At 38.9% G+C, this 10,425-nt stretch overlaps 1 protein-coding gene across 1 annotated transcript in view; it reads left to right on the top strand.

The window, feature by feature from the left end:
* Positions 1 to 685: 685 nt before the first annotated feature.
* The window catches only part of PPM1D (protein phosphatase, Mg2+/Mn2+ dependent 1D), a 44,995-nt gene continuing 35,255 nt past the window's right edge, over positions 686 to 10,425 (top strand). Inside the window, exon 1 of the mRNA XM_006924909.3 lies at positions 686 to 1,380. Coding sequence (XP_006924971.1) covers positions 909 to 1,380 — 472 coding nt within the window. The 5' untranslated portion in view covers positions 686 to 908. The remainder of the gene's footprint in view (positions 1,381 to 10,425) is intronic.

Below are 10,425 nucleotides of genomic sequence, written 5' to 3'. Positions count from 1 at the left end.
GGAACACTAAGCAGTTTTTCTAAGTTATTTTCAAGTGTGCTGGGCTCGTTGGAAAACAATTAGTTAAAATCTAACCCTTTTAGGTCTCCGACATACCCAAGTATGTGAAACCAGACAGTGCAGCTGATAGTGTAAACTTCCCGTTTTCTTAAACAATGCAAACTGGATTGCCTCCCTCAACTCCCAGTTGGATACATCCCACCCAAATCCAGTTCTAGAGTGTCACACTTTTCCCAGCCTGTTCACAAATGACTTTTCGAAGTGAGGTTTCCCGCCATTTCAATTCCAGGAATGGAAGGTCTTTCCCCTTAGATTCGTGGGAGGCCTGAGTCAACACGGCTTTCCCCGCAAAGGCAAGCAGCTGAACGTCAAGGCCAGTAGGCTGCATTACTACTCAGAACTGAGTAAGGGGGTGACAGACCACGCTGCCTGAATAAGCGTTCAGCATGCACGGATAACCCAGAGGTCGAAAACCCCCACCGCAAAAGGAAAGCGAACGGGTAGTGCGCGGGCTCCGCGCCCGCGCTGCGAGAACCGAGCGCGGCCGTTGCAGGGAGGAGCGAGGGGTGGGGGCGGAGGGCGGGTTTGCCCCGACTCGGTTCGGGATTGGTCGGGCTCAGAGAACCGAGTGACGATAGCCCTGGAGGATGTCTGATTTGTGTGGTGGGCGCGGGCAGGCGGGGGAAACGCATTGCGCAGGCGCAGCTGCTCGGCTCTTGCCCTAGCGCTACGGCCCAGCTCTCGCGGACAAGTCCCGGCAACGCGCCCCCCCTCCCTTTGGGACCGCCCCCTCCCCCTTCTCGGCGTCGTCGAAGGTAAACAATAGTTGGCCGGCGAGCGCCGAGTGCGTCTCCCGCCGCCGGATTCGGCGGGCTGCGTGAGACTGGCGGGATCCCGGCCAGCCGGCCATGGCGGGGCTGTACTCACTGGGAGTGAGCGTCTTCTCCGACCAGGGCGGGAGGAAGTACATGGAGGACGTTACTCAAATCGTGGTGGAGCCCGAGCCGACGGCTGAAGAAAAGCCCTTGCCGCGGCGATCGCTGTCTCAGTCATCGCCTCTGCAGCCGTCATCGCCGGCTCTTCCTGGCGGCGGAGCCCCGGGGAAAGGCCCAGCGGTGGCAGCCGGAGAAGCTCGCGACCCTCCCCCGGTCGCTGGGGCCTCGCCGGCTCCTGGCCGCTGCTGTCGCCGCCGTTCCTCTGTGGCATTTTTCGCCGTGTGCGACGGGCACGGCGGGCGGGAAGCTGCACAGTTTGCCCGGGATCACTTATGGGGTTTCATCAAGAAGCAGAAGGGATTCACCTCATCCGAGCCGGCGAAGGTTTGCGCTGCCATCCGCAAGGGCTTCCTTGCTTGTCACCTCGCCATGTGGAAGAAATTGGGTAAGTTACCCGGCTTGTTTGGCGCCCGCCTCTTTTTCAGGCAGTTGAGGTTTTATAGTACCAGCACCGCGTGGGCCCCCGGCACCGAGAGCTCTCTCGAAGTGTACATTGATGGAAATGAACACTTCTTGGTCTAATAGCACTTTCCAGGGTGGAGGTCCGGAGAAACGTTGCCCCCCTGCAGCCGCTCCTCGCTTTATTTCCACCCTTCAAGGATCAATGGGAAGCCTCCCTCTTCCTCCGTGCCTTCAGTTTGGATGGCAGCGGGGGAAAAAGTATTTTAAACATGGCGCCAGATTTTGGCCAAAGGGTGAATCGAAGACATGTTGCTCTTTGGGCCACGCGAAGGAACCAGGAGATAACAAAAATTAGAGTGTTTCCTTAGACTCTTGTAATTTTGCTCTTGAAGGACTTGTTCCTATCGGTTGCCTCCTACCCCTGGTGTCAGTTCTCCAAATTGATCCCAGGTGGCTGGTAGTTGGCGTGAATTGTAGGCTAATTTAAGAAGGCTAAAATGTAATCATTCGGCGACATAAAGTCTTGGAAGGAATTCGGTTGTTGTGATCATAAAGTGTTTTTAGGATCTTTATGCTTGCATTGCTTATGAAAAGCAAAAAGCGCAGAATGCGTTGTTAGCCCTTAAACTGGTCCCGCGTTAAGAATGTGTGTTAAATTCGGCCAGGGCTTTTTAATAATACAGTACACGTGTTTTGGGGGTAGTTGGCTTTAGTTATTTGCTGTCAGATAGTTCTTATCAGTTCCGAATTAAAAGTACTTGATAGTTGTAACTGCCTGTCAAAGTAGCAAGAGATAAGGCGAATTTACTGATATGTTAAAAGGAAAGAGGCTTTAATGTCTAAAAATTCGGTGTGGTTGTAGTTTCATCTAAGCTTTAGGAATAGTTTTCTAAAGCAATGTTTCTGTATTCACCTTATGTTATATAGTTATAGTTGCTTATCTATTTCTGTGAATGAATGGCATAAATCTTTTTTAGAGAAAAGGTAATACTTTTGTCATTAAAGAAAATCCTCTTGTTTATGGTAGCATAATGTTTATTTTCAGTAGAGAGAATAGTGTAAAGATTGGTCAAATACAGAACATTTTTTAAAAGGTATTGTAGAGTTGTAGGCTGGCTTCTTTCAAAGTCTGTTTTTTATTTGACTGGCTTTCTGCCAAGAATTACTTGATTGACTCATAGAACAACCAGTCCGCCTTTTGGAGGCGTTTCCCATCCAATCCCAGAGGCCCCTATTATGGATTTGTTTTGTTTTTGTGTAGGCGGAGCAGAGCTGGAAGCACTGCAGTATATTCCAGAAATATGCCATTTCATTGCCTGCAGTTGAAGTAGGAGTGGACAGCAAGACAAGATAGAGGAAGATTAGACACAAAGAACTAGAGTCCTGTTTATTTTGCAGTACACTTGGAGCAATGTGGATTTGCCATATATTTGAACTAAAAGGATAATGTATAAACCCTGTTACTTGAGCATTTTTTAATGAAGCAGGGACAATGCTTTTAAATGTGAATATGCATGTTTTTTGATGTACACGTACTTTTTAAATCAAGCTTTCTTTCCTGTGAGCATGGTTTAGAGCCTTATATACTAGACAAATGTAAAAGTTTGCTGTGTTCCACAGCCAACCTGTACTCCATCCTCAAAACTTGAATAGAAAAAGAGTGTGCTGAGTAAATGAAAATCAGGACACAGGAGATGCAGGTTTTATTTTTTTTTAATTATACTTCAGTCCCAAATTCATGGATGGCTTCTCATTTTCTATAGAATAAACAAACTATAGTTTATAATCTACAGGAATCTACAGAATCCAAGCCATTCTCAGCCCAACTTCAGACTCCCTATTCAATTTTATCTGTTACACACATTTCTATCACATAAGTCTACTCATCTTTTTTTCTAGGGCACATTGAGACATTCCATTTTCTTGAATTCCCCCTCCTCTCTCATAAAAGAAAACTGAAAGATATACTCGTTGGTCTCTAAGTCAGTATATTTTCTTCTGAGAAGAGGTGTTTCTTTTGGAATTAAACATCCTTTGTTTTTACGTTTGTAGTACTCCTTGGATTATAGCAGCTGTTCTCGGGAAACGTTTTGCCCTCCGAACCCTTAGTACTTTTAAATTATTGAGGACCACAAAGAACCTTTATGTGGACTACATCTTTCTTTTTTACTATATGAGAAATTAAAACTGAGAAATTAAAAAATTTATTGATCTATTAAAAAATAAACATGTTAACATATTTTTAAATTAAAAATCACTTTTCCAAAATAAATATTGAAATAAGTATTCTCACATCTGCTCCTGTGTTAAGTCTGTTGCGCTGTCTTGTCTTGTTGAATTATATAAAGAAAAGGAAGTCTCACACATGTAGCAAGAAAAGGAAGAATAGTTTGCCTCTTCAGATAATTGTGGGTATTCTATACCAAAGTGGTATTTTCTTAAAGTTAGTCAAAATGGAATCTTAAACCTTATGAATGAACCTTTTGTCATTTTATATTAAGCTCCATTGGTCTGTCTTGCACTTTGAATGAATCTTTTATCCATGTGTGATTTTGTGACATGATGCATTGGTCGTTGGAAAATAATGGTTACTGAATTATGTAGATCTTCTAAATATTCATGCATTTTATTATACAATAGCAAAACAACACATTCGTTAATATCACTGATCTCATCAGACAAGTCTTAAAATTAGGAAGCTTTCAAGTTCACTGTAGTGGATCCACATTTTCCAAAATGTGAGTTTTTAAGCAGCAATTAGAAATTTATCATTGGCAGCAGATACTCTCAGTTGTCTCTCTTGAAGTGGAAAGCTCACGTGTTGATTTTGAAGAAAACGTATGCCAAATACCCAAGTCTTATTAACACAGCTTATTAGTCTTTCAGGTGAAAATCATGGTGCATGAAAAATGTGACTAGTTCATTTCATAACTGACACAATCTCAAGTATTTTCCTCTAGACAGCCTGTTGTGCATACTTCCCTTTTTGCCATGTAGAATGTTAAAATACTCATATTCATAAGTGGAGGTTTAATAACATTAATTTTTATTGTCATCAAGAACATTCTTAAGTGGAACTAGTTTGCCTTTTTTTTTTTTTTAAACTGTAAGTGGGTGGCTGTAGTGAAGACAATGACTACTAGTTCATTTTGATGCCACTGCCTTTGCTCCTGCACCAGCAGTTTTACTAACCACTGCTTTTGACTCATCAGTGCAAATGTCAACACAGTCAAAAAGGTAAATAAACTCTTAGAATTATTATGAAAATAGTTTTGGACTCGTGAAATCCCCGTAAAGATCACACAGACCATTGTGAGATAGCCTGTATATTTTATCTGTCATTCAGCTAAATCTTGAGGTCTTTGAGGGCAAAGATTGCTTTACAACCCATCTTATTATCTCTTAGGGCTGACCATGCAATTCCTTGCCCAAAGTAGCTGCTAGTTTAGTTGAATTTCTATGGATGTAACAATTAAATTTTGCTTCCTTAAATTTTTTTTAAATTAAAAATTTTTTTCCTCCTTTTAAAACTGTAAAATAACACTTAAGATTTGCCACGTTAGCCAATTTTAGGTTTACAATTCAGTGGCAGTAAGTATATTTACAATATTGTGCAGCCATCTCCACTGTCTATTTTCAGAAATTGTTCATCATCCCAAACAGAAACTGTGCCCATTAAACAATAATTTCCTGTTACTCTCTTCTGCAGCTTCTGGTTACCTCTTTTTTACTTTCTGTTGCTATGAATTTGCCTATTCTAGGTGCTTGGTATAAGTGGAATCATAAAATGCTTGTCTTTTTGTGTTTTATTTAACTTGGCGTAATATCTCTGAGGTTCATCCAAATTGTAGCATGTATCAGAATTTTCATCCTTTTTAAGGCTAATAATAGTCTATTGTATGTATAGACCACATTTGGTTTTTTCATTCATCTGTTTATGGACATTTGGGTTTCCACATTTTAGCTTTTGTGAATAATGGTGCTGTGACCATATGTGTACAAGTATCTGTTTGAGTCTCTGTTTTCAGTTCTTTTGGATATAAAACCTAGAGGTGGAATTGCTGGCTCATATGATAATTCTATGTTTAACTTTCTGAGGAATCACCAAACTTTTCAGAGAAGCTGCGTCATTTTACATTACCCCTGGCAATGCCACAAGGGTTCTAATTTCTCCACGTCCTTGCCAACACTTGTTATTTTCCTTTTTAAAAAAATTAGCCATACTAATGAGTATGAAAGACTTTCTTATATTTTTAAGGAATCCTTCCTCTCTTTCTAAGCCCTTCTTGATTTAAACTTCTCTAGCATCTTTCCAGTGCTATTTGTACTCTTTCCAAATTTACAAAGGCAAAATTATGTAGAAACTTTTGAATGATTTATTTTTGTCTCCAGGCAGAGGGATTTGATAAGTTCTTCATGGAACGAGAGAGTATATGACTATATCCTTTTTTAAAAGTCGTTTTTCTTCGTATTTAAAAATTTTTCATTACTTCTTGATCTTAAGTTATAGTATGTGCCTCATTTATGTATATTCACATGTATGGATGTACGAAATAATGTTTTAAAATTTGTATACTTTTTTAGGTTTATTCATTTGAAATAATGTTCTTATTACCTTTTTAGATAGTTCAAAGAAGATAGTGAACAAAGTCCACCCGTTATTCCTGTGTATCATAGTTCATTGATGTATGTTATTAAGAGAGCCAATAGAAAGATAACACCATGCTATTGAAAGAAACGAAATGTGATCTCTGATGTGATTAAAGAAAATTTACCACAGTATTTCTAAAGGAAGATGAAATAAAGTTTTGTTTACTTAGTTTGACTTAAGATCAGAGCATTTTACTTTAAAGAATATGACCAAAGGAATTATGAAGCAGATTTTAACCTAAATTGTTGGTTCTAGGTTTGACGGATAGTTTCCATTACCTTAAATTTAAAGACAGAAAAATGCAGAAGGAAAACGGGAGGAGAGATAGAGGGAAAGATGGAGGGAGGATGTAAGATAGAGCTAAATTTAAAAAAAAACCGTTAAATTGTGGAATTTTAAACCTGTGTCTTTGTTTTAGTTTGGTATTTTTCAGTTTTTATTATCAAGGACCTTAAGCCTCTCACACATTACATGATCTGGAAGAGTTTGCCATATTTATCAAGTACTAAGTTTTTCCATTTTTGTTAATCATTTATTACAAGATAATCAGTATAAGATAATCTTTGCTACCACGTTGTTGCAGATATCAATAGTTCATTATTTTTTATTACCAGATAGTATTTCATTGTATAGGTAAACCACAATTTGTTTATCCATTCACCTATTGATGGATGTTTGGGTTGTCTGAAGTTTTTGGCTGTTATGAATAAAGCTGATGTAAAGCGTTTATTTACAGTGGAAGTCCACTAATAAATATAGAAGGAATGATAAAACTAGAAAATCACATTTGATAACCATCACAATAATTGATTCAGGTAAGAAACATCAATGAATGGTAAAATAGTGGGTGAAAATTTGAGGAACAGAGTTATATTAGCTTCCTAGAGGTGCTGTAACCAACTAGCATAAATTGGGTGGCTTAAAATAGCAGAAATTTATTGGTTTCTCATGGTTTTGGAGGCCAAAAATCTGAAATCAAGGTGTCAGCAAGGCTGGTTCTTTTTTGGACGTTCAGAGGGGGAATCTGTTCCATGCTCTCTCCTAGCTTCTTGTGGTCGCCAGCAATCCTTGGCATTTCTTGGCTTGTAGTTGCATCACCCAGTCTCCACTGTCTTTATATCACTTCTCTGTGTGTCTTCTTCCCTTCTATTCTCTTTTCAGGACACTTGTCTTTGCATTTAAGTCCCACTCTAATCCAGGATGATCTCTTCTTAAGATTTTAAACCTAATTACATCCATGAAGACCCTTTGCCCAAATAAGGTCACATTAACAGGTTCTGGGTGGACATATATTTTATTGGGAAGGTACCATTTAACCCACTGTAAGGATATTTACATTGTTTCAGATTATCTTCTTATGAAATACTTATTGATTACATAAGGAAAAATATTATAGTGGAGAAACCTGATGAATATTACCTTAATCAAGTGATCAAAGGTAGCATCATTTTTAATGGGACAAATTGAAATTGTATGCTGCCTGCACTGAGATCATATTTAACATTTCTGTGATATTCCTGCCAAAATGCATAATCTGTATTACAAACATTGAGGAAACTTGAAACAAACCCAAATTGAGAGACATTCTGAAAATGATTGGCCTAGTATTCCTAAAATCCATCAAGGATACACTGAAAAATTGTTCCAGATTGAAATAGACTAAATAGGTATAGGTAAATATAACAAAGGATTCTGAATTTTATTTTTTTATTGTAAAGCATATTATTAGGATAATTAAAATTTGAATGAGGTTTGTAGATTAGATGGTAGTGGTATCCATGTTAATTTCCTGATTTTGACGGTTGTTTCTGCTTATATAGGAGAACGCCTTTGTAGGAATTAGATACTATAATATTTGGGAGTGATGGGATTTCTTGTCAGCAGTTTACTTTCTATTGGTTCAAGAAAAAGAAATTCTTTAAATTATTCATGCAAAAAAAAGTAAACCTGAAGAAATGGGTCTCAGAAAGATCAGGAACCTGGATACCTCTGGGAACCTAGGTAGCAGTTTCATTGAGGCCCTGCTGCTGGATACATGCCAGATAGCCAAGGCTGTATTTATTTATTTCAGTAAAGAGAATAAATCAAAATCAGCAGCTGCATGTGGAATCACCATTTATTTGATGATGATACACTGTCATTTTCCAAGAGCTATTAGACTTTTGCAATGGTCAAACTATAGAATGGAATATATAGGATAGCACCCCTGCTTTCATGTTTAAATGGTGCCATCAGTCTTTGTGATTCTTTAAGAAATGTGGTAATGCTTTTAATTTGTTCTTTTGGAGAAGAGTATCATTGGTGGGGTGCTCTAAAGTCTTTCACTTGGCCTTTTTTACCATGATAGGCTTCTAGACCTATCAATTAAGAGCTATAAGGGGAAGCTATAAGGGGAAGTTGCTACAATTATTCAGGGACTAGACTAGCTGTTTAGTTGAGGTTTGAGATTTCACTGGGTTTCAGATGGGCTGGATTCAAAGTCCTATTTAGTACTTGACCTCCTTAGCTCTTGACTAATGAACTGTGGTTGTATTCTGTAGCCCCAGAATTATTATATTTGAGCCATTCATTCAGTAGTTACTAAATATGGGTATTTCTCATTCTTTGGTGTACAGCTGCGTATGAAAATGGCCACATATCACTTAGAAGAAGGTTAATAGTTCTTTAAACTTGAAAGGTTTTGTTTTGTTTTGTTTCTTGTTTTGTTTTTGGTTCTTTGAACCAAATAAGTTCTTGTGAGTGAACATTCTGGAAATTCAATTTTTCTTCTACTTGATTTGTCAGTTAGGTAACCCCTGCCAACTTTGCTTTTGGTAATTAACTCCCGATCTCTGCCACCTCAGGGTTCTTCCATCCCCACAGAGATCAGGGAACCCATTTTAGTTGCAGCCTCTTTTATTAGTATTCCTCACCTAGAGGGAAGAGTCAATAAAATGTGTTTAAAAGATTTTGGTGTTTCCCTAATTGCTTCCTAACCTTTAAAGTTGAAGAGAGAGTCTTCTGAGCCTTTCTTGGTTTGGATAAGTGGGATGCATGTGCATATAGTAGATTTAATCTAAGATCTCCCCAGGTCCTTGACTTGTTTCCTCTATATTATTGTGTTAGTTTTCTAGCCTGCCTTAACGAAGTACCAAAAATTGGTTGGCTTAAAGTAAAACAATGGAAATTTATTGTCTCACAGTTCTAGAAGACCAGAAGTCTAAAATCAGGATGGTGGCAGTACCATACCCTTTACTGTAAAATCTCTGAGGGGAATCCTTTGTCACCTCTTCTTATTTTTGGTATTTACCAGCAATAACCTGGCATTCCCTGACTTGTAGATGTATCACTCCAGTCACATGGCCATTTTCTCCCTATGTGTCTTCATTGCATCTTCCTTTTGTTTATCCCTGTGTACAAATTTACTCTTTTCATAAGAACACCCCATTTCCAAATAAAGTCACATTCCGAGTTGCTGGGTGTTAGGATTTCAACATAAGTTTTTGAAGGGACAATTCATTCCATAACAATCATATTAATCTTTGTTTCTCAGAATCACATGGCATCTTAGGCCAATATTGGGTCGATGTTTGCATTAGCTGACCTAGAAAAGTTTTAACCATAGTTCTGAGTTAGTATGCTGACTGCAGACTACCTGCTTACTTTTTTCTTTATTGATAAATTCAGCCATGGACTGTTTGGTTACCGTCTGTAATATGAACAAGAGTCCTGATGCCTTCTGCCCCTTATTGGTTCCATAACTAATTGACATTTTTCTGAGGACCAGTTGCCTGCAACCTACTCTGTGGTATTAGTTCTGAATGACAGTTCTTTGAAAATAACAGAAACTGACTCATTCTGATGCAGGACAGGGGTGAATCCCCTCCGTCCCCCAGTGGAGACTCAAGCCCTGCACTGAGAGTGGGAGAGTGAGGATTCTTGACTGTGTGCAGGAAAGAATTCAAGCACATGCCAGAGTTAGAGATAAAAGGAAAGTTTATTAAAGAAGGAATAATGCTCCATGAATGGCTCTTCATAGGCAGAATGAGAGGCAGAGCCAAAGTAAAGTTTATTAGAGAAGGAATATGCTGCATAGACAGAGCATGTTTTCCTCTCAGAGACAGAATGAGAGAAACAGACCACAAGTGTTCAAGGAATTCAGTTCATATGTCATTCTTAGTTTTTATGGATTAGTTTAAAGACTTTGTTTACCTATTTTCCTTTGATAGTATGGGTAATGCAACATGAAAGGCATGCTAGCAATCTCAGCCTTTGTTCTATAGATTCCCCATGGTTTGGCTGTAGGGAATGAAGGGTTGGGTTTATTTTGTAAACTGTATGACTTAAAGACTGTTTTCCTTTCATGGTGTGGCTAAATAGTTTGTTAGTAATCCCAGC

Source organism: Pteropus alecto, unplaced genomic scaffold, assembly GCF_000325575.1.
Source record: "Pteropus alecto unplaced genomic scaffold, ASM32557v1 scaffold98, whole genome shotgun sequence".
NCBI lineage: Eukaryota > Metazoa > Chordata > Mammalia > Chiroptera > Pteropodidae > Pteropus > Pteropus alecto.
Note: the sequence above shows the minus strand (reverse complement) of the source record. Positions and strands in the feature narration are given on the sequence as shown.